This window comes from Peromyscus maniculatus, chromosome 8, assembly GCF_049852395.1.
Source record: "Peromyscus maniculatus bairdii isolate BWxNUB_F1_BW_parent chromosome 8, HU_Pman_BW_mat_3.1, whole genome shotgun sequence".
NCBI classification, from domain to species: domain Eukaryota; kingdom Metazoa; phylum Chordata; class Mammalia; order Rodentia; family Cricetidae; genus Peromyscus; species Peromyscus maniculatus.
Window position 1 is genome coordinate 26,611,086 of NC_134859.1, and position 24,781 is coordinate 26,635,866.

Consider the following 24,781-nt stretch of genomic DNA (forward strand, 5'->3'; position numbering starts at 1 on the left):
GTCCAAAAAGTCTAAGTTCTTAAAATATTTTAATTACCATATTCTTTAGGTCTTTGAAGTGTTTGAAAATTACCTACCTAAATGAAATATATCTTTGTATATCTAAAAAACATAACTAACCTGACTGTAGATTTGACTATCATAGAAAACTAATTATTAATCTGTATTTCTTAATTATACATTGCAATATGATGAGTTGCAGAAACATAACACTTTAAACAAGAGTAGAAATATATATATATATAACAAAATTAACTTTAAATTTGTATCAATAAACCAAAATCCATAGCAATGTAAAACATTTCAAACAAGTTGTTGCACTTTAAAAGTAGATTCCATAATCTACTCTTTTATCCTATCATGTCTATATCATATTCCCCTTTCTGCCATCCAAGGAGCAACAAGTAATGGGATGCAAGTAAAGCCATGGAACATGTGGTGATACATAGATAAATAGAAATGGGTTAATTTAAGATGAAAGAGCTGGCTAGCAAGAAGCCTGCCATAGGCCATACAGTTGATAATTAATATAAGCCTCTGAGTGATTATTTTAAAAGAGGCAACAGAACTGCGGGGCAAAGTGGGACAAGAGAAACTTTTGCTACAGGGCAGTAAGAGATGGGTCCAAAGAAGTAGGGCTGTGAAAGTAGGTATTTCATTCTAAGAATGGCAGAAAGCTTTTGGACTATATTTACCAAGGAAGACACAGTTATATATACATTTTCTTACTATCCTATTGAGGGCAAGGATATAACAGGGAGACAGTGACAATGATCTTGTAATAATTCACATGTAATAGTTATTTTTCCATCAATGGTTAAGACTGAAGACTTATCAGATGTGTTACAACATTTGGGATGAAGACCTAGAATTTAACTTCTTTTTCTACAAATATTTCTAGGTTTGGATAGGTTGTTCAGTGGTTAGAAGCATATGTTGTTCTTCCAAAGGACCTGAGTTGCATCCTCCAGTAACAACTTTTTAGACAGCTCACAATTGCCTGTAACTCCAACTCCAAGAGAGATTCAACATCTCTGACTGGCACAGTCACCTGTGCTCACATGCACACACCCTCACACCAACATATACACATATACATAATTAAAAACAAAATAACAAAGTATTAAAATATATCACTAAGAAGACAATATTGAGAAGAAGGAATAATCTCGTTTTAGAGACTTCTGTGAAAGTTACTCAGTGTTCACAAGAAATTAATGCTATATATCATGCAGTTGTACTCTCATTTACCTAAAAGTTGCTAAATATTGTCTCTGCCCACATGAATAAGTTAGAATTTCTATCAAGAAGATGACAGCCTGTGATATTAAAAAGTGTGTCCTGTAAAAAATTAAGTTTTATAATTGTAATGTTTAGGAATAATTTACACATCACATGTAATATATTTGGCAAAAACATGAGGTTTTTAAACAGTGAAAACTTTTGCATTTCAGTTTTTGGAATTCAGTAGAAATACAAGATGGAAACATGAAAGTGTCTTCCAAGCTCGCCTTCAAATTAATAAACTATTCCCAGCATGAGAGTAAAAGCTACAGTGTACATGTTGAACAACTGTGGCATTTTATACACAGGAAACATGCATTACATTTAAATTAAACCTGTAATTTCTTGATAATGGAGTTTTACTGCCTTCTCAGTACTGAAATTGTCTTAGAGTCTTAGAAGAGGCAGAAGGTCAGACTCCCACTTTATAACCTAAACCTTGGTGTGCCATTAACTAAAGGAAAGTAATAAACAATAATTACTAGAAACACTTGTTGTTTCTACAGGTGATAATTTTTTTTAAAAAAAATGTTCTTTTTTTTCAAAAAATCATAAAAGCTTTACCTCTGACAACATCTAATTTTGAAGATAAAGCTATTAACTAGAAGAACATACAAGCAAGAGTAATTACTGAAGTTCAAGATTCTAGTGGAGTAACAAGTCATTTTAAAAGCTTACAAAATGTTGTTACAGTAAATAAAGTAGATTAATCCTATATTTTATCATTGATGAGAACGTATTTTAAAGTCTGCCCATTAAAGAAGCTAACAGGTGCTCTTGTAGGCTCAAAGGACAGATCAGAATCCACATTAAACACATTCATTACCTTGGTGGCTTCTTCCTAGATACAGAAAAAATAAATTGGAAAATGAAAATATATTGGTGATGTTTTTCCAAACAAGTAATGGTGTCATGGAAAAACAAAGGAAATAATCCATAGAATAGAAATGCTGAGTTGCTTAGAGAAAAAAGGAAGAAATGGAAAGCCACAGGTAAAAGGGCAGTAAGGGGAAAGCAGATTTGAGATAAGTAGTGACTACAGGCACAGGAGGGGAACCTACAAGCTTGACCAGGAAAAAACTTCAGCACACACCAAAGTGAGGATCTGTGTCTAGCAGTGGTCAGAGCAGGGGCACAGCCTAGGATGTCAATAGGGAGAAGGAAAAAGACCCTTATGGGGAATCATCTCATGCAGTGATCAGACTTACATTAGTGTCTACTGCTTTGCGTACTGATTAAGGTTCTAGTGAATAAAGAGAAATGAAATTTTGAAAGGTATTAAAACAGTGGTTCTCCAACTTCCTAATCCTGGGACCCTTCAATATGGTCCCTTATATTGTGGTGACCCCCAAACATAAAATTATTTTCCTTGCTACTTAACTGTAGCTTTGCTATTGTTATGAATCATAATGTAAATATCTGTGATTTCTGATGGTCTTAGGTGACCCCTATGAAAGGGTTATTCCACACTCCCCCCAAAGAAGTTACAGCACACAGGTTGAGAACCACTGGATTAAAAGAAAACAATATTATCAATATTAGCCTAATAATAAGGTTATTGGTTTATGGTTTCCATGTTTCCAAAATACCTAACCTTGATTTTTTTAACTACAAATGTAAATAGTAACAGTACAATAGAGACGCCTGGCAGATACCAGATTCATTAACTATGCAAAATTAAGATCAAAAGAGTATGCAGAATGACACATATATCACTTCTGTGATAGATATCCCATAGTTTAAGTGACATATTGTCTGAAATTGTATAAACCCAGTCCACTAGGTATACATGCCACAAACTCCAGACTGAATTCAACAAAAGAACTGACCAGAAGTCTTCAAAAGCATTATCACAAAAATAATGAGACTATAGAACTATTCCAGACTAAAGGCATGTAAAAAGTCAAGGTGGCAGCTTGGATGAATCCTGGAACAACAACAAAAAAAATGACTTTAATGAATAAGTGGGAGTTAGGACAATGGGTCAGTGGTTTATTAATGATAAATGGTTATATATGAGTGTTAATTTCCCAATTTGATAGTTTTATGGTCATGTGAACTCAATACTCATCGTAGAGGAAGATATGTAAAATGTACTATAGCAATACTATGAAATTTTCATTTTAAATTATAAAATTAAAACAATGGAAAGAATAGTATTCCATTGTGTATATGTACCACATTTTATTTATCCATTCTTCAGATTAAGGGCATCTAGGTTGTTTCCAGGTTGTGGCTATTACAAACAATGCTGATATGAACAAAGCTAAGCAAGTGCCCTTGTGGTATGATTGAGCATTCCTTGGGTATATGCCCAAGAGTAGTATAGCTGGACCTTGGGGGAGATTGATTCCCAATTTTCTAAGAAAGCGCCATATTGATTTCCAAAGTGGTTGTACAAGCTTGCATTCCCACCAGCAGTGGAGGAGAGTTCCCCTAGCTCCACATCCTCTCCAGCATAAGGGTGTCTTCAGTGTTTTTGATCTTAGCCATTCTGACAGGTGTAAGGTGGTATCTCAGAGTCGTTTTGATTTGCATTTCCCTGATAATTAGGGATGTTGAGCAATTCCTTAAATGTCTTTCAGCCATTTGAGTTTCCTCTGTTGAGAATACTATTTAGCAGAGAAAAACAATGACATCATGAGGTTTGCAGGCAAATGGATGGATCTAGAAAAAAATCATCCTGAGTGAGGTAATCCAGACTCAGAAAGACAAACATGGTATGTATTTACTCATAGGAGGATACTGGATGTAAAACAAAAATGACTAGATTGCTACTCACAACTCCAGGGAGGCTACCTAGAAAACAGGACCCCAAGAAAGACACAAGGATTGTCCAATGACAAAAAAATGGATGAGATCTACATGAACAATATAGACGTGAGTGGTGGTAATGAAGGGCAAGGGTTGAGGGAAAGAGAACTTAGGGGAGCAGGAGATCCCAGCTGGATCAAGAACAGAGAGGGAGAACAATGAATAAAAGCCCATGGTAAATGAAGACCACATGAGAATAGGAAGAAGCAAAGTGCTAGAGAGGCCCACAGAAATCCACAAAGATACCTCCACAATAGACTACTGGCAATGGTCGAAAGACAGCCCAAACTGACCTATTCTGGTGATAGGATGGCCAAACACCCTAATTGTCATGATAAAAACCCCATCCAATGACTGAGGGAACTGTAAGCAGAGATCCATGGCCAGGCCCCAGGTGGAGCTCCAGGAGTCCAATTGTTGTTGAGACCTGTAGCTGGAGACCTTTTTCTCTGGGTCCCACCAAGTCCTACCAGTCCCAGAGCCCACTGATAAATTAACATACAGATGCTTACATTATTTAAACTGCTTGGCCATTAGCTCAGGCCTATCATTATCTAGCTCTTACTCTTATATTTAGTCCATTTTTATTAATCTATACTTTGCCACGTGACTCGTGGCTTATTGGTACCTTACATCTTGCCTGTCCTGGTGGCAGCTCCAGGCAGTCTCTCCCTCTGCCTTCCTGTTCCCTCAATTCTCCTCTCTGTTAGCCCCGCCTATACTTCCTGTCTGGCTACCAGCCAATCAGTGTTTATTTATATAGCGCGATATCCACAACAGAGACCAAGGTTGGATAAAGCACAGGGACAAATAGCCAAATGAATGGAAACACATGAACTATGAACCAATACCTGAGGAGCCCCCAACTGGATCAGGCCCTCTGGATAAGTGAAAGAGTTGATGAGCTTGATCTGTTTGGGAGGCATCCAGCCAGTGGGACTGGGTCCTGTACTCAGTGCATGAGTTGGCTGTTTGAAACCTGGGGCTTATACAGGGACACTTGGCTCAGCCTGGGAGGAGGGGACTGGACCTCTGTGGACTGAATCTACCAGTTTGAACTCAATCCTCAGGGGAGTCTTTGCCTTGGAGGAGATGGGATTGGGGGGTGGGCTGGGGGGAAGGTGAGGGGGAATGGGGGAGGGAGAACAAGGGAATCCATGGCTGATATGTAAAATTAATTAAATTATAAAATTTAAAAAAAATGGAAAGGAAAATTTCAAAGCTGATTATGAATTTATTATCAAATCTATGCATATGCAGGTTTATCTACCTAAATGTCTGGTTGAAATAGAAATATACTCAAAGAGAAAACATGATAAAGGGCTGAGAGATGACTTAGTGGATAAATAATGCTGTACAAGTGTAAAGACTGGAATTTGGATCTCCAGATTCATATGAAAACTGAGTAGGCAAGAGGTGGGACAATTGTCTGGCATCCCAGATCTCAGATAGCAGAGAGGAGATTCCTCAGGAAATTAGCCAGCTATACTATCTGGCATTGGTGAGCTCAAGCTTGATGAGAGTCCCTAACTCAATAAACAAAGGGGGAAAGATCTAAGAAGATACTCAATATTGAGTTTGGATCTATCTATCATCTATCTATCTATCTATCTATCTATCTATCTATCTATCTATCTATCTATCTATCTATCTATCTTCTATTCATATATATACACACACACACACACACACACACACACACACACACACACACACACACACACATGTTCACCCTACCAAACACACAGACACCCACACATATACTAACATGTATACCCATGCATACACCACACACACACACACACACCAGCTAGGAAAAGCCACAAAGAATATGAACAGACAACCCATAAAACAATAAAGTTTAAGAAAAGAAAGTATGTATTCCCAAGTTATTTCAGGCTATGTATTTTCTAGAACACTGAGAAAAAGAAACAACAAAAGTTTGAATCTTGATATAAGAAAACAAATGACAGCAAGGTCAAAAATCTAAAAAAAAAAAAAAAAACCACTTATTTAAAAAAACAAAAACTAAGACATCTTAAAAGTAAATATTCATTTTTATCATTCCATCATTTCCAAAGTGGTATTTAAGATATTTGAATGTAATGTCAGAAAAGCATTTGTGGAATCAAATTATTCTAGTTTTAGAAATGACCTTGAAAGCCGCCATTGGATACATTGGGACTACAGAACCTATAACCATTTGAAGTGGTCTTGTCAGCCTCTCCTGCTGTGAGTAGACGATCCCTTACATGCATGGGTGAAACTTACTTGTTGCAAATTATTTCGTTCCCATCATATATGGAGCCTGCCCTTGTATCTCCAAACTTCCATGTATTAGATTCTCCTAGTGACTTAAGAAGATGAATTTACCATGAAACTACCTTGGTGTGAATGGCTACACACACACAGAAACAATATTCTTTACAAAATATTTATCTCAGTTCAATTGAATTACATCACTTCCTCCTACCCTTTTCTTCCTCTAGCCCTTTCCATGCCCCTACTCTCAAACTGATAGTCTCTTTTTCTTTATTATTTTTAATATATGTATATGCATATGCTCATTAGTGGGAAAAAAGCTATTTTTCCTTCACCCAGCAGTCATATTACGTTTTTAAAAAAAAGTGTCAAAATACATTCTTATTTGCATACAAAGTAAGGCACTCATGTAAGGACAGAAGTCTCAGTTTTCAAAAATTCCTAAAATCCTGTAACTAGCACAGTGAAGGAGATGCAGAGCTTTGCTGGCATTCAAAAACCACCAGTGCTACCTTTGGAGTCAAACCACCTCTCAGCCCATCTTGAATCCCCAAGGAACACCCTTCTCTTCTTTTTCCCCAAAGATCTACCTTTCCCAGGACGTCATATGAATGCAATTGTATAATATGAATCCTTTTGAGTCTTAACTTCTTTCATTTCATTTTTTTGCATTCATTAACCAGTGATAATATTATATTAATAAGTTTATTCTTTTTATTATTTGGTTATATTCTATTACATGAATGCCACACAGCTTTTCTTTAATTTTTAAAATTACTTTATTAGGATAGCACCGAAATGATTGAATTTTATCTTAACAATTTCATATTTATATGTACATGTGTATGTAAAAACATAGTCATATTTTGTGCATTATTTTTTATTGCTGTGATAAAATATCATGACTGAGATAACTCATAAGAGAATGTGCTTATTTAGGCTTATGGTTCCAGAAGGATGAGTCTGTTAGTTTAATATGGATATTCCAGTTGCATTGGACAGGTGCTGAAAAGATTATGCATTCTCCAATTGATTGCTTCAGTTTCTTTGTTGAAAATCAAGTAAACATACAGGTGTATGTGGTTATTTTTAGGCTCTTAAGTTTTACGGATCTACATACCTATAACTATCACCACATATCTGAATCTACTTTTATTCTAAGTCTTAAGACCCATTCTGTTTCCTTCAATGTTGTTCTTTCTTTTCCAAATCATTTTGACTATTCTGTTTGTTGTTTGTTTGTTTGTTTGTTTGCTTGTTTGTTTTGAGACAATGTTTCTCTGTATAATAGCCCTGACCATCTTGGAACTCATTCTGTACTAACTGGCCTCAAAAATCACAGAGATCTGCTGCCTCTACGACCAGAGTTCTGGGATTAAAGGCTCACACCATGACACCTAGCTATTTTTGACTATTCTCATTTGTTTTGCATATGAATTTTAGCATCATGTTACTATTAACAAATGACCCCCATAAGGGAAAGATATGATTAATGTTGCTGTTGAGTCATATCTATGGATTGATTTCAGTGAAAATGACAGCTTAATAACATTTACCCTTGTAGTCATGAATATAGCAAGTATCTTCAGTTATTTAGGGCTATGTGCTTCCAGCTTTGTGTGTGAGCATGTGTGCATATGCATGTGTGATAGTTAAATAACAAAGGAAGGAAAAAAATTAAAATAATAATATCACTCTTGTAGTAGTCTTCACATTTGATTCCTTTTCTTATCCATCTACTATGTTTAGCTTTATATAATCATCAGATAACTGCTTTCATATTCTTTCTAGATTTATGTTTTGTTTGCAGTTAGTGGAACAAACAGTTTACTGTGGACTTACTTCAGTTTGCACAGTACTGAAAAAGAATTGATTTTAGTTTTGATATTCTAAATCTGTCTTTTATGCTGATGATCTGGATTGTGGTCAGGTTGTTTCTAGTTTGAATACAACAACTTTGAGACAGCTCCCCGTGGTTAAATTGTAAAGGATACAACATCAATGCAAAAGTTGAATGGGTTTATCTGAGATAAACAAGTGGATACAGGGAGGATAGACTATAGGAACATTCTTTTCTCATGTATACAAATTCTTCCTTTCTTGACAGTGCCATGGTGTGTAATTTTGAGATAAATGAAATGAAAGCTGATACTCTAGTCTACACAATGTCTAGGTTCTGTATGGGAGTACTTCTTAGCAGGAAATGCCTTGTTAGCATGTAACATAGGATTACAACATTACCATTTATTTGGACCAAAAGAGAATGCGATTTCATTATTCAAATATGTATCAGCTGACTGACAAAATCGATCTCTTTCAAATTGTGTTTAATATAAAGAAAGTTTATTATTAAAGGCAATGTAAGTAGCTTTGACTTTTAATAAGATCAGTAATCAAAGTTTTCGTTTTATTTCAAGAATTATAAATCACTAAGTGTATTTCCTCATTCCTAATATTAATTACCTATTTATTTTTTATGTCCTGGTTTTCAGGTATTTGTAACACAGACTTAGGAAAACTATTCAGAGTCCTGTTCTTGTTTGCAGCATTGTGCTTCCTGATTTTCCAATGTTGTTTCTATCAAGCTGCTGAATTCTCTTAAGGACCTTCATACTAACTCTTTACTGAACTAGAAATTTGCAGAACAGTCCAGGGTAATGCTCAGAGCGATCCATTGAACTGAATTTCATCTACAAATGTCTGAAATGCCTTTAGAATATTAGTTATATCTGTATTATTAAAATAGAAGTCTGATGCTAAATTTAGATGCTGTTTGATGAAGTAACTTCTTGATGAGGACAAAGTGAGCAGATTCAGAGACATATTTAAACTTTTTTTAATACACGCTTTTACTTTTCTTATAAGTGTTTGTAGCATAGAATATCATGTGAGGCACTGAATTAGAATACATAAATCCCAACCAAGTCTGGAAAAACTTGGGGCATTGTGAAGAATGAATGGCATTCCTTATACACAGAATTATTCAGCTCTGGGCAGAGATCCCAGAGGCACAATTTACAGCACATTCACTCTTTGTGCCCTGGTGTTGATCGAGCCTCGCAAACTGCTAGAATGATTAAGACATGATTCTCGTTTTTTTTTTTTTTTAAAGCCCTCAAGTAGGTCATTGTGAATTAATTTTAAAATAGATTTGTAATTATCTTTTTTCAAATGAGTATTTGGTCCTCCAGTTAGTTATTCAGATGAAGGGGAGGGAGCAATTCCTTTGTACCCATAGGCTTCTAATGGATCAAGCATGTCACAATATATATGTAAATGCTTTATTCATAATATATTGGCTTTTGTGGTTTACAAATTGCATTTGCATTATTTATTTAATTTCTATAATAGTCCTGAGTAGATTGGGCATATATTAAAAGCTCCATTTATACTTAATCAACTCAGGCAAAAAGAAGTAATAAATGTGTACCTGATAACCAGCTCTCCTTTCTCTTCCTCTACTTCCATCTCCTCTTACCTTCTTTGGCTGGTCTCCTTCTTCTCTATGGTCTCATTTCCAGTTTCATGACCCTGATGCACACATGCACTGGTGGTGTGTGTGTGTGTGTGTGTGTGTGTGTGTGTGTGTGTGTGTGTGTCTAAGATCCATGTGTGAAAGAAAACATGAAGAATTTGTCTCTCAAAGTCTGGCTTCTTTCTGTTAACAATTTACAGTTTCATAATTTTTCCTGTTAATATGACTTTTTTCCTTCATGTGGTGATATTTTGCTTGTGATCTAACAAATGAAGCTTGCCTGAAGATCAGAATGAGGTGGAGCTAAGCTACTAGTTAGCCATAAAGGCCACACACCTTTAATTTCAGCACTAGGGAGGCAGAGGCAGAGGAATCTCTGTGAGTTCAAGGCCATCCTGGGCTACACAAGAATGATCCAGTCTAAAAGATAAACAGAGCCAGGCATTGGTGGCACACACCTTTGATCCCAGCACTTGGGATCTTATAACTTTAATCTCAGCTCTAGAGAGGTTGAAACAGGAAGTGAAATGACTGGGCAGAAAAAAAGGTATTTAAGGCGGGAGGAGACAGGAGTTCGGTTCCTTCCTTTTGGTCTGAGGGTTTCATAGAGGTGAGAACTAGTGGTTGGCTGCCCTGCTTCTCTGATCTTTTAGCTTTCACCCTGATATCTGACTCCAGGTTTTTATTAATAAGACCAATTAGGATTTTTGCTACACCTTCAAGCCTGTAAAATCTCACTGTTTATATGCGCTACATTTTTTTATTCATTAGTTTATGGTCATCTATGCTGGTTTGAATTCTTTGCTACAGCCCACAATGCCAAATCAATATCAATGTTCAGGTACCTCTGTGGTAAGACTGAGAATCCTTTTAGTATTATCAAAAGTTGTAACCTGGATCATATGGTAATTCTTTTTTTAGATTTTTGAAAAAAAATGTCTATAATGATTTCTACAGTGTCTGCACTAGTTCACATTTCTTCCAAAATTAATAGGGTTCCTCTCTCCATATCTTTACCAGCATTTGTTGTCATTTCATAGCTGAGTATTATAAATATCTATCCTCTTCTGAATGGTAAATCTTATGAAGTTGTTCTATTCCCACTCTTCCTATGTGCCCCTGCTCTCTTCTGTGAATCTCTTTACTCTGATCACTAAACATGGCAATTCCACTCCAACCTCAGGACCTTTGAAGATTCTCCTGTGCCAAAAATGTTCTTCTAAGAGCTAGTAGTTTAGGCTTACCTGGTCTCTACACTATCTCAGCTCCTTAGAGAGGCTTTTCTCCACACCATCCCAGATAAATGTCTTTAAATTTGCTTTATTTGCTTTGTGGACTACAGCATTATGTGATACTCGGTTCATTTATCTGTGCTCTGTTTATAAATTCCCTGAGATCAGGCTTTGACCTACCCCTCAGCACTGACAGCCACATACCAAGAAAGAATTTAATATTTGTTGAATAAATCAATGCATGAAATCTTAGACTTGATATGCTAGTTAATTGTTTCAGAACAGAAGTATACAAGCGCCTATCTAGTCTTTTAAAATTGTTTTTATATCTTACCTAAAACAATCCATGCACTTTACTTTGTAAAGGGAAAAAAAAGCAGTTCTGTAATTATTTGTTGATATCTATCTTCCTGTAACATATAACACATTTTGTGTAGACATGTTTTCTTCACCTTATATTCATAGTACCTACTGCTATGTTAGATGCATGTCATATAGTAGGTGCTTCCAAAAAATAAGTTGAATAGATTAATACAGTCCACAAGTCTGTTATGATACAAAGTAACTGTATTTCTTCTCTCATCCACAGGACTATACCTTGACCATGTATTTTCAGCAAGCCTGGAGAGATAAGAGGCTGTCCTACAATGTAATACCCTTGAACTTGACTTTGGACAATCGAGTGGCAGACCAGCTCTGGGTGCCTGACACCTACTTTCTGAATGATAAGAAGTCTTTTGTACATGGAGTAACTGTCAAAAACCGTATGATCCGACTGCATCCAGACGGCACAGTCCTGTATGGCCTCAGGTCTGTAGTGTGGATCTTTAAAAGTTAAATTTTCCTGGAAAAAGAAAACCCAATTGCCTGTTGTCAGAGTAAAAAATGTACCGTTTTCTGTATTCCTTCTGCAGTTCTATGGAAAAAAGAGTTAAACCTTCTATCAGTGAGATATCTGAGAGCTTAGGAAAGCATGTGTACAAAGGACTTAGAGCCAGCTAAGTCTAAGTTGTTGTTACTTTTTTTTTTCTTTTTCTGAATTATTTCTCAGTATCAGATGCTGATGCTAAAGCCGCTTTCTTTAAGGACTACGGATAAACAATATCAAAATAGCTAAAGCATAGAGTTTCTTTAAAATTGGAAAACAGAAAACCCTGAATGATGAATGATTGTTTAGACACGGCAGATGTTCCTGAGCTGCTGAACTGGGTCATGGTCCTCTGGTGGCAGAGAGGAGTATCATGTCCTCTTATCCCCCAAAGAGCAATCAACTTACATATAAATACCATCTCATGTTTATTAATGTTTGATTTATGCTCTTAAATGTACCTCCAGGAAAGCATTTCAGTACCAGGCTATTTGGATGCAAATAATTTGTAAAGAAAACTAGTTTAACTTCAATTAAAACCAATAGATGGTGTTCTCAAAAAAAAAAGAAAATATATTTTTATTCTGAAATGATTTCAATGTAAACATTTTCTTTGCATGGTAGAAGGAAACCACTCTAAATGTCAGCATTTTCAATTGCCTCTGCTCTATTATTTCGCATGAAATATTTCTATGCTGAAAATATTACAGTGTAAACACTTTTGCATGAGAGAAGGAAATGATTCTAAATGCCAGCCTTTTCAATTGCCTCTGATCTGTTATTTTGCATAAACATGTGACTATCCTATGATAATAATGATGATAGTGTCAACAGTAATATCCAACCCTTCTCAGGGGTTACACACTGAGCTAAGTGCCTTCCACATATCAAACAGTCACCACCCGGCACCCTATCTGCATCTTACTTTTCTTGATGTTCATAATCCACAACAGTTGTGGTCTGAACACACTGAGTGGAAATGAACAGAAATGAAATGTAATGTTCGAGTTATGCATTGTTATGACTAGCATAATGAAATCGTACTTGCAGAACTATTCAGCCCTACCTGAGAAATATGACACTGTTTTCCCCACAAATTCATGCTACAGCTAATCATTAGTGCCTTTGTAGCCATCTTGTCTCTTAGGTCAACTGTCATGGAACTGCAGTTCCTGTGTTCAAGTAACCCTCTATTTTTTCTCAATAACAGCCCTGAAGCACAGGAATAGGGGACTGGCAAGTTAGATAGATCAGAAAGAAACTATAGAGATATCATTTTTAAGAAATAGGTAAATTTTATTCAATTTATAAGGAAAGGAAAACTAATATGCTCAGGTTGCTAATTCTAAAAGTAGAATAAATCTTTTGTTAATGAAATTGCGAAGTAGGAAAAATAACTTCTTATTAGTTTTGTTGTTGCACCTAAGACTGGAAAAGTTACAGCCACAATAAGTGATAAGTATTTGTTAAAATAAGAATGGCATCCTAGTTTTTCCCAGTTATGGATGGAAGACATAAACATGAAATGCATCCCATCTTACAGGAATGTGATGTGTGAGACATATAGACCCTGTATGATGACATCATCAAAGGGTACCGAGAGGAGCGATACCAAGCCATGTACTGCAACTAATAGGGACTTTGAAAGGTTTATTGGTAGGTCTGACTGAGACACTAAGACAGTTGCTGGAGAGGATACACCTGTGTGTTTCAAGCCTGCTGTTCTGTTTCTAGAAAAATTGGAAATATTGATTAAAGAGAATAAATGTACTCCAAAACCAGTGTTCAGTTGCCGTGAAACCTAGTTCTTTGACAGGAAAGCACTCTGAAAAACACAAAGTCATGGAAGTGCAAAGGATATATTATCAGGACATAGGAATGAAAGATCAACCTTGGTACTGTGCAGCATCATGGAGGTGTATTTCATAATCAGGCCACGTGCCCAGAGTAAAGTATCTAAGTCTTTGAAAAGCACAGGGAGATCATATGCCATGTCCTGGCAACGTAATCAAAAGACCAGGGTGGCAGCCAGTTTTTTCTGCAGAGGGTTTTCACTATTGCTTTATATCCAAAATGAAAGCTTTCCTGCAGGAAGAAAAGCTAAAGTCCTATTAATAATGAGCAGTGCATCTGGCTTTCCTGCATGTTTCCTATGTAGACGATTGTGTTCAAGCTCTACTTTTACCTTTACCACAACTTTTATATCTCATATTCTTGGTCACAGCATTGGTGAACTGCACAAGCAATACTCATTTACCTGGTGGTTGATGGAATTTATGTGAACACTGTCCAGACATGGAAATACTTCACTACTGTCGATGTATGAAATACCATACATTGAAGCTGCAATTGATGAGTTTCTGAAATACTTTACGCATGAAGCTGAAAATGGTTGTGGAAGCTTCATGTAGATTGATGAGAAAAATTAAGAGAATCATTAATGGAGCACTGTAAGCTAGTAATATGGATTTTTCAATGTACTTGGTAGAAAGTTTGGACACATACTAGATGCGATCAAGAAGTGGTAACAAATAAGAAATCAGAAGAATTTGTGTTGATGTCATAGGAAGAAAAAAGTGATGAATGGATCAGAAAGTAATATATTTGCCTACATACAAATTCTAGAACACAAACCTGGATATAGTATACTATTACAGTATCTGTTTGTGATTCAGGGCTTATGTAGTGAGATGAGATATAGAGACAGGAGAATGCCTGGAAAAGGTCAGTCCAAATAGCCTGGTGTATGAAGCAGTGAACAGCAAAGAGATGAAGATGAATTTGTAATCAGTCTTCTTAAATAAAGAACACAGAGCCAAATATAGGGATGAAAGCCTTAGAGATCAGGGAGTCGTAGCAAAGAGACCCTGTCTCAAATAAGGTAGAAAGTCACAACTGATACCCAAAGATGTCCTGTGACTGCCTATCCATGATGTGGGACAATCATCTACCCCAACACATACAAACACATGAGCACACACATATCACACACACACACACACACACACACACACACACACACACACACACACACAAACACACACACACACATCATTTATTTACATCCACACATTTTTATTATTTTCCATTGTTCTGCATCCAAGAATGTTTATCATTCTCTTCTGTTTATGGGCATTAGGACAGATCATTTTCCTGGGATAGTAATATTCAAATCTTTCAGGACTTGAAGTGCATTTGTTGCTCCAAGTGCTTCTAGTGTTTAGTGTTTCCTTTGAGAAGTGAATTGTTATTCTGATGAAACTATCTTTATATATGACTTAAGCTTTATCTCTTGAAGTTTTAGGATATTTTATTCGTTCTGTATGTTTTTCTAACAATATGACATGAAATGTTTCTCTTCTAGTTCCGTCCATTTGATGTTCTCTTTGTCTCTTATACCTGAAAGGGAATCCCTTTCCAGAGCTTAGGAAATTTTCCTCTATGATTTTATTAAAAATACTATCTATGCTTTTTGATATAGAACTCTTCCTCTTCTTTTATGTCTATAATTAATGAATTTTGTCTTTTCATAGTGTCCTACTTATCTTTTGCATTACATTCATATGTTTTTAAAAAGATGTCATTGACTTCAACTGAATGATCCTCTGTATTATCTGCTCTGATGTTTTGCCTGCTATAAGATCCATTCACTGTTGAAGCTTTCCACCAAGGCTTTTATTGACTTACTGAATTTTTCATTTCTGAAATCATTTCAGCTTGCATTTTATTCAGTATTTCTAGGTATTTGATGAATTCTGTTTTCAATACTAAACAGATTTTCTTAATTCATTCAACTGATTGTGTTCTCTTGGAATTGCCTCCGAAGATTATTTGTATCCTCTTTTAATTCATTCATGAGTTTATTTGTGTTCACTTTGAAATTTTTGAACATATTGATTATAATTGTTTTTTTTTAATTTTTGTCTAAGATTTTGTCTACGTCACCATCATTGGCAGCCATCACTAAGTGACTGTTACTTGTTGGAGGAGATATTTTGTCTTGGCTTGTTTGTACTTTGGGATTTGCCAAACTGGAGTGAGTTGAGACTTCTTGTCACAGCTGAGTTGAGCGAGTGTGTGGTGTTAGCCTCACCTCTGCTTCATGAGTCTTGACTGGACTCAGTAGTGCTTAAAGTTCAGTTGTGGAGAAACTTGGCATTGGCCATGGGTAGGGTAGGTGAGGGTGATCGTTGCTTTCTTGAGAAGAGTGTTACGGGTTCTAACTTCATAAACCAGAATCAGTACGGTGTATCAGTGGATTGTATCAAGGGTAGCAGTTTCACATGTCCACTAATCTTAGAACATAGCTTCATATGGGAAAGTAAACCAATGTTCAAGATCCCATGACCTCTAAATTCACAAGCCAGGGTGTTTGAAGAGTGTTATGCATATGTGACAGACACAAATGGATCATGTCCTCTGTCTCTGTGGTGCTCAGGGCAGAAGAGCACACTCAGGGAAGGCAAGAGGCTCCCACTCCTATGGCTTTATTAGTCTCTCCCTTGCCTGGCTTCAGTGAACTTGTTGAGCAGTTCAAGTAATCCCCAGAGGCAAGAGACTGTAGTTTTCTTACCTCTTTAGGCCTGGTGCTGTGTGACACTGGAAGAATGCACAAGAGGCAAGGTGCAGAAGGACTACTCACCTATTAGGACCACGTGCAGGCAGGGTGAGGATGTGTACCTCTGAGGCCGAGGGTGTGGAAAACCCTTTACATATAGGTGACCAGTGCTATCAAGGAGGCAGATACACATGCCTGAGGCAGCGGTTCCTGGAACTCCTAATGTGTCTGTACTGATTGACAATGGGATGGCAGAAGTGTGTTCCTAGAGGCAAAGGTTTGGGGGCCTCCACATCTCTGAGATGGATGTTAGCAGAGAATTCTGAACTTCTGAGAGTAGAATATCATTATTTTTCCATTTCCACTTCCAACACAGGCTTTTGACACAATAAACAATTTCTTGAGCACCTGCAACATTCATAAAACTAGCACTTTTGTGCAAAGCAGGCTCATTAATTGTGATTGTTCCCTCAGTTGCAATGTTGAAATTAATTGAAAGCAGATGAAATTAATTCAAAGATTTTAAAATGCATTTTTAGGCAGTCCTAGTAAATTTTATGGAAAAATAGGACAGTTTCCACTGAAAACCAGTACATACCTGATACTCCTTTCTTGTCTCCAGGAGGCTTATTTGCAATAGATAAGAGAAATTTAGTTAAAATGACCACTGATGGTACTAATTGCAAATGCACAGCCCCTCTTCCTACTCTTCTATCACCAATCTTGTTATTTCCCATTGCTGATAGTCTAGACAGAATTTTATTTAGCGTCAATGCAAAATAGAAGAAACATTGAAACATTGCATACAATTAGAATATTATTGAAAGCAGCAAGGACTCATGGAAAAATTTAGCGTGTAGTATGACAGACTATGCATATTTTCTTTGTTAACATTACTTTAGTCTCACTATTTTCTCCATGTTACATGAAAAAAAACGAAGAAACCTATAGACATTTAAATAGCGACTGTTCCCCAAGATTTCACTTATCTTAATGTAGAAATATTACTCTTCCACCATAACCTTTGTGTACTGAGTTATGTGGTGATAAATAATACTTAGAAAAGCCCTGAGAGAACCTCGAAAGAACGGAAGAGCAGAAAAGCTAGGTGGAAACAGCTCTCAGTAGAGCTGTCGCTAGAGACTTTTCTCTTGAATGATAAAATAAAGCTCTGAGAAACAGAAGGCAAGAGGTTTCTATGGAAGTTCACCTTGAGATCCTAAGGTCTATAGGAGTTCTAGTTAAAAGGGTGAGGTGTGTGTGCGTGTGCGTGTGCATGCGTGCATGCGTGTGTGCATGCGTGTGTGTGTGTGTGTGTGTGTGTGTGTGTGTGTGTGTGTGTGTGTGTGTGTGATCCTTGGGCACCAAGTCATTGCAAAAAAGTCAGCAATCATAAAGTCTATCAATGTGAATAATAAAAACTGAAAGACAATCATTCAACCTCGATGTAGAAGGCTGAGAGCTAGACAGTTTCATACTCAAGACAATGACCAGTAATTTGCTAATCAAAGACTTTGAGCTGAATGTTTGTGGCATAAACAAATGCTGCATCCTACCCCTCTTGACAGACGAGGAAGAAGAGACTAACATATACAGTATTTGAGTGAACTGTCATAAAGTACCATCGAGTGATCCTTTCAGGTATTAAAACATAACAATGATGAAGACACTGGTATGATAGAATACCATGCCTATTGAATTTAATGATGGGTGGGCAGGTGTTCATGACGTTATTCTTTGAAGCTGCCAGCATGTTTGAAAACATTCATCATAAAATTTGAAAAACAAAACAGAAGAAACAATAACAACAACAAAAACCCCAATAACAATTAAAAAATATGTTCCAGAGGCTACGGCCCTGTTGTTTTACTATCTAAAAAAATATGAGTACAAATTGAGGGAAGAAAGGGAAGGAGTAAATGATGTAGTAATTATATTATAATATTAAAAAATTTTTAAGCATAATTAAAAAAATAAAATAAATTATAAAGAGAAGAATCTTGAGCCTAGGGCCTGGAGAGTCTGCAGAGGGCTTGCTATGAAAGTAAGAAGATCTGAATTTTGATTTCAGCATCAAAGAAAAAAGGCAGGTGTGAGCACTTGGGATCTATAGCACAAGGGCTGTGGGGGCAAAGCTAGGAGGCTTGCTGTGGCTTGCTAGCTTCCAGCCTAATTCTAGGTTGATTCAGGACCCTTTCTAGACTGAATAAGGCAGAGATTGATAGGGTGGGATGCTCCAGAACCTCCTTTGGCTTCTGCATTAATGCACACAGGTGTGCATACATGTGCACACATAGTACACAGAAACACACATAGAGATTTAAGAGGTTTGCAGGCAAGGAATGATAGTTCTGACTTCCCAGCACTTTAGGATCCATATGTTTATATGAATAGCTTTTATTGGCCATTGTTGAAGACAGGGCATCTTCTCTCAGAGGCTGTGTGGCTCAGCAGGTAAAATTCATGACAAAGCTATGGCATAATCCAGAGAATAGTGGTGAAAACACTTCAGCTAACACCTTGCTGACTTCCTTGTAAACTTTTCCATCTGTTGGAACATATCAATTGCTTCTAAGTATACAAAGCCAAAGCTTTCAATCTATCCATGGTGATAGACTGTGTTTGATGAGCAATCATTGAGCATAGCATGTCTCCTGCTCAGCAGTAAGCTGAGGGTGCTTTTGACCTGCGGAGTTCAGAATATGAAGATAGACATGAAGACATATGGGGCCCATGTGAGGGTGAGTTCTAACAGTTTCACCCTGAATCTCTTCCTGCCTAGTTTCAAAGACACCAGATCACAGTTCAGTCTCTTCTCGTTGTTTTTCAGGTTAGTAATCTTGTAAAACTATGGGAACAGAGTTGGAATGTTATGCAGACATCTAAATGGACAGAGTTTGGCAATACAACTAATTTTCTTCACAAGGGGTAGTGATAATACAACTTAGGGTTTGGGTTGTTGTTTTTTTTTAATTTTGTCACTTGCTTCTTTTGAACAATCATTAAATTCTCTGAGGATGAGTTAAAAGATGCAAATTTCGTTACAGCCTAATCATCTCTCAATTAATGGCCAATGAATGTAAAATAATCTGTAATTGAACATTATACTAGAAAATGAAATTATGTGTTTGGAGTAACGCAGTAATAGTTGAGTGCTAAGTATTCAACGTTACTTAATAGATATGTGGGTGCATTGGATGGATGGAAATTTTTAGAACTTGACTCAGTATTATTTACATTATTCTGTGAAGTAAGATTCTAAGTCCTTTGTCTAGAACTCAGAATGGAGAGAATAACAAGTGAAATGAAGATAATGAGGAAGCATTAGGCAAAGCATATCTAGAATGAGAAGAGAAATTCTAATGAAAAATCAAAATGAAAAAAATTGTTGTCAATGTTGATAACAAATATATGATGGAGCCAGTTATCTGCAGCTAGTGCTATGTACTGAACAGTTGGATAAAGGGGATAACTGATTATCCTGACACCCATGTGGTCATGACAGCCTTTAGAAGTTGCCCTGCAGCCCCAAATCCAGTACAATATCTATAAAATGCAGTTATAATCTCTGATTTAATCAAATGTTGCTTAATTCTTCTTAAATAAAGGCATTTCTTTTCATCATGTTTATCAGTCTTATCATTGCAACTCTATAGAAAGAGGGTTATAGGAATAAGTAAAGTATGAATATTGTTTTCCCCTTAAATTGCAACATGTGGCTGAAGAATAATGAAATCATCAGAGAGTTTCGCTGGTGTACTCAATTCTGACTCTGTAACAAAACTGGACATTTTGGGTGGTTTATAAGCTACACATAGTTCTGCACATAATTCTAGATACTGTAAAAGCTCAAGATATTAGCACAATAGATTCTATGTTGAGAGTCTCTTCCTCACCTTCTTGTTGTGTCTTCACATGTTAAAATAAGAATTCAACTGTCAACAGACTCTTTTACAAGGTCACCAATGCTATTCATAAGAGTTCTGCACTCATGGTTTAATCGAATCCTGAAAGACCTCACCCAAGACCAAGACACTAAGACATGGGTTATTAGATTACACAAGTTAAACTTCAAGAAAACCAATGTTCAGATCATAATCTTCATCTTTAACTTGGGTTGTATTTTATATCTCAGTGGTCTCATTTTGATAAGAAAAAATATTTCTTGTATTTTAGATTTACTCCTTAAGGATTTCTATTGAAAGAAGTGGCCAAATATGGGGAAGAGTGTTTTCAATGTTGGACTACAACTACAGAAGTGATGAGGGGAAAAAAAAATCCCTGACTACACAAAAGTTTCCTTTTGTTAAGTAAAGCAAAAAAATTTCAAACAGAATCAGCTAAGTTCTATTCCAAAATATCATTCACTCAGTCAGATCATTTCAGACCCCTTCATGGCAAAAGGACATGAAATTTCTATTCCTTGATCTTTAAAGTTTGAGCATGTAGGAATCAGATTTTACCTCTAGTTGTTATGGTCACAAAGAATGTTACCTACATAAAACATATTATTACTTTCTTAAAATAGCATACACAGTATATTTCAAAGGGCTAATGAAAAATTAAACTGGAAGCCAGTCTGCATTCTGAAAATTGATAATTCATTCAATCATTTTATTTAAATGTTTTTTAAATGCTTATTCTAGCTCCCCAAAACCTGTAATACTGCAATTTTGCTTATGTGAGGCATCTATTCTTGTAAATCCCACCTCATTTTCATGTAGCAATGTTCAATACACTCTCTCTCTCTCTCTGTCTCTCTCTGTCTCTCTCTCTCTCTCTCTCTTTCACACACACACACACACACACACACACACACACACACACACACACATATTTGACATCATTTCTCTTAGAAAAAATAAAACCTCTTCTGATGAATTAGGAAAGCAGAAACAACAGCATCTCATTCTGGCTTACAAAAGAGCAGTCAATCCAAGTTATCAACAGGTGACATCTTTAACAACTTACATTTTCATTAAAACTCAGCATCAGCATTGACATTATTTAATGCCAGTTCATTAGCATTACCTATAAGCATGTTGTCATATTAAATGCATGGCAGAAAGAAATCATTTTTAAATTATGATTTTTTTCTTCTTGAATATTTAGAAACTATAGTCTTAGTTAGGATTCAAATTTCTGTGAAGAGATACCATGACCATGGCAACTCTTCTAAAGGAAAATATTTAATTGGGTGTTGTAGATGTAATCAACCATCTTATTAAATAAGAAACACAGAACCAATGTAAAGAAGAAAGCCAAGAGGTCAAGCTCAGAGCTAAAACCTTTCCCTTCCTCCTGTGGTGGTCCTACCTCTCTGAAAGAGAGGTACTTCTTGCGTGTTTGTCTTTATATAGTCTTTCTGTTCTGCCTTCTCATTGGTTGTAAACCCAAACATTTGACTGCCTTGTCACTGCCTGTAAGTACAGCCCTCCAGATCTTAAAGGCGTGTGTCTCCAATGCTGGCTGTATCCTTGAACACACAGAGATCTACTTAGCTCTGTCTACCAAGTGCTGGGATTAAAGGTGTGCGCCACCACCGCCACACTCTTGTTATGGCTCTAATAGCTCTGACAGCTGGGCAACTTTATTTATTAACATACAATTAAAATCACATTTCAGTACAAATAAAATACCACCATAGGGTGTCTCATAGTTCAGAGATTTACTCCATTATCATCATGGCTGGACATGGTGGCATACAGGCAGACATGGTGCTAGAGAAGGAGCTGAGAGTTAATACATCTTGATCCAGAGGCAACAGGAAGTGAACTGTGACACTGAGCATGGTTTAAGCATATACGAGACCTCAAATCCTACCTCCACAGTGACACACTTCCTCCAACAAGGCTACACCTTCTAATAATGCCACTCCCAATGAGCTTATGGGAACCAATTACATGCAAACTACCACAAAGAGTTAAGGAAATAAAATTACTCCTTGCTCTCTATTTTTTAACCTGTATTCAGTTTAGAAAAGTACATACATAGTTTTCTGAAAAATATATTATTATTATAGACACAACTTGAGGATCTGTGTCTTAACAATTCATAATAATAAACATGATTGCATGTGAATAAAGTACTTCTGACATACATTTTTCAACCACTATAGGATATGCTTAAGATGTATTCCTTACCCATTATAAGATATGGTTTGTGGTTTTGATGGAGGGTGAAAAATGAAGTTGATTCCATAAAACATAGAGATGTTCTTTAAAATCTGTTTAGTACTTTAATGAGAAACTGGGAAGAGTGCTTGTGGTATAATTTACAATCATATAGCTGTGCTGTTCACATTTTCAGTCTCACTTGGAAAAGAAATGGCTCAGAATATATATTGAAGCCTGTTTTTGTTGTTGTTTTCAAGACAGTTTTACATTAAGAATGGCCTTCTTGTTTTTAGTAGTAGCTGACTCATCTAACAATGGCTCCTGTGCTGGCTTGGTCTGTGTTTGTGTATGTGTAGAGGTGGGGGTCAGCTTGACCTCACATGTCTATACACCTCCCATATGTAACATTAGATGAGAAACTTGTCTCTCCTAATTAAAGTTTCACAACCTTAAAGAAAGATACAGCAGGCAAAAGAAACAGTAATTCAACCACCCCCTGATGGGTAGGTAGGCTCTGTCATTGGGAAAATGGCAAAGGATGATGTTAGCCTGTAATGAGCATAGGCAAGTGGGGTTTTAGTAATACCATCTGCTCCCTCTACTATGCAAATTTTAGTACAAGATAGTCATCACACATAGAAATGTGGTCTATTAAACATTAATATATCAATTTTAGCTTGGATTTCCTAATTGGTTTAATTAATTTTCATACAGATATTGAGTAATTGTATTTTGTCAGGCTGAACAAAAGAGATTTTATTAAGAATATCAGTCTTGGCCAGAATGGGAGAACTCACCGCATAATCTCATTCCTCAAAGCAGGAAAAAAGTCTTGCCTGTGATTCATGGGGAGAAAATGCAGGGGAGGCCATGAGGCATTTTAGAGGCAGCTTTTTAAAGAACTGCATCTAATTTTTAAAGTAAATTTCTTCTTTATCATTTTCATATAAGATAAAAATTACTTAAATTTAAAGTAAATATATTTGGAAGTAATTTATAGCATGTAAAAGTTAATTTTCTATGGTGGTTTGAATGAAAATGGCCCCCATAGGTTCATATATTTGAATATTTGAATACTTGGTTCTCAGATGGTAGAATTGTTTGGGGGAGAATTAAGAGGTATGGCTTTATTGGAGGAACTGTTACTGGGTGTGGGCTTTAATGTTTTAAGGTCTCATGGCAGGCTCAGTCTTCTCTCTCTCTCTCTCTCTATCTCAACTACTTCTCCAACACCATAGCTTCCTGCTGCCATGCTCCCCACCATGATTATATTACTGACTCTCTAAGAAATTCAAGCAACCCCCCATTTAAACACTTAATTTCAGAAGTTGCCTTGATCATGGTGTCTCATCATAGCAGTAGTACCCTAAGACACCTACCTTTTAAAGGCAGATTTTAAAAAGAGAACTTACCTACCATTGTATGTGTAGGCATTTGTTAGTTTGTAAAACACAGTATTATTCCAAACACCTAACTTCCAATTCAAGGATTGTTCTCCAATTCAAGGATGGTTCTAATGAATTAGAACCATCATTATCTCACTAACATTACCAAATAATTTAAATCCGACCCAATACCGGTAGAGTCAGAATTACAGGACTCTGAGAACTGAGAAGTAGAGATGGTGTGTGGGCACACTTTTATTGCAACATTTTGCTGCAAGTTTTAAATAGAAAAACATTTTAACTGGTAAGGCAAGTCTAGCTACCTTGCTTTTTTTTTCTAAATATTTCTGGCTCATCTTACCCTTGTGGTTAGTAAGTCTCCTTTATTCCCACCTACATGTGTCCCTAGATACCATTATGTCCACTGTCTTCAGTGGAAAGAAAGCTGACTATGGCTTTTTACAGTGTTGAATGTTGGATCTGATACAAAGCAGAGGTATGAAGGAAACTTGCAGGAAAGAGAAATGATCAGAGCCTGGGGAATTCCAAACAGCTGTCCCCAAAAGACAGGCCCGAGGATGAATGTGATAGAATCATTGACATGGTAAAGAGGAAAAGCATTGATATCCATTATCAACACGTTAATAAGTTTGTGAAAATATCTCCAGATAACATTGTATATGTATGTGCTACAGTGGGAAAACAGCATGCTTTAAAACAAATTCAGTGACAGAACTTGCATGTTCTTCATTTTATCCTGTGTGAACCATCTGAGTCAATAGAATAT

The 24,781-nt window shown here is 36.4% G+C and overlaps 1 protein-coding gene across 2 annotated transcripts in view; it reads left to right on the forward strand.

The window, feature by feature from the left end:
• The window catches only part of Gabrb2 (gamma-aminobutyric acid type A receptor subunit beta2), a 216,687-nt gene that overhangs the window by 66,881 nt on the left and 125,025 nt on the right, over nt 1-24,781 (forward strand). For both annotated transcript variants that reach the window (XM_006971617.4, XM_016005044.3), the window contains exon 5: nt 11,657-11,877. In XM_006971617.4, coding sequence (XP_006971679.1) covers nt 11,657-11,877 — 221 coding nt within the window. The remainder of the gene's footprint in view (nt 1-11,656; nt 11,878-24,781) is intronic.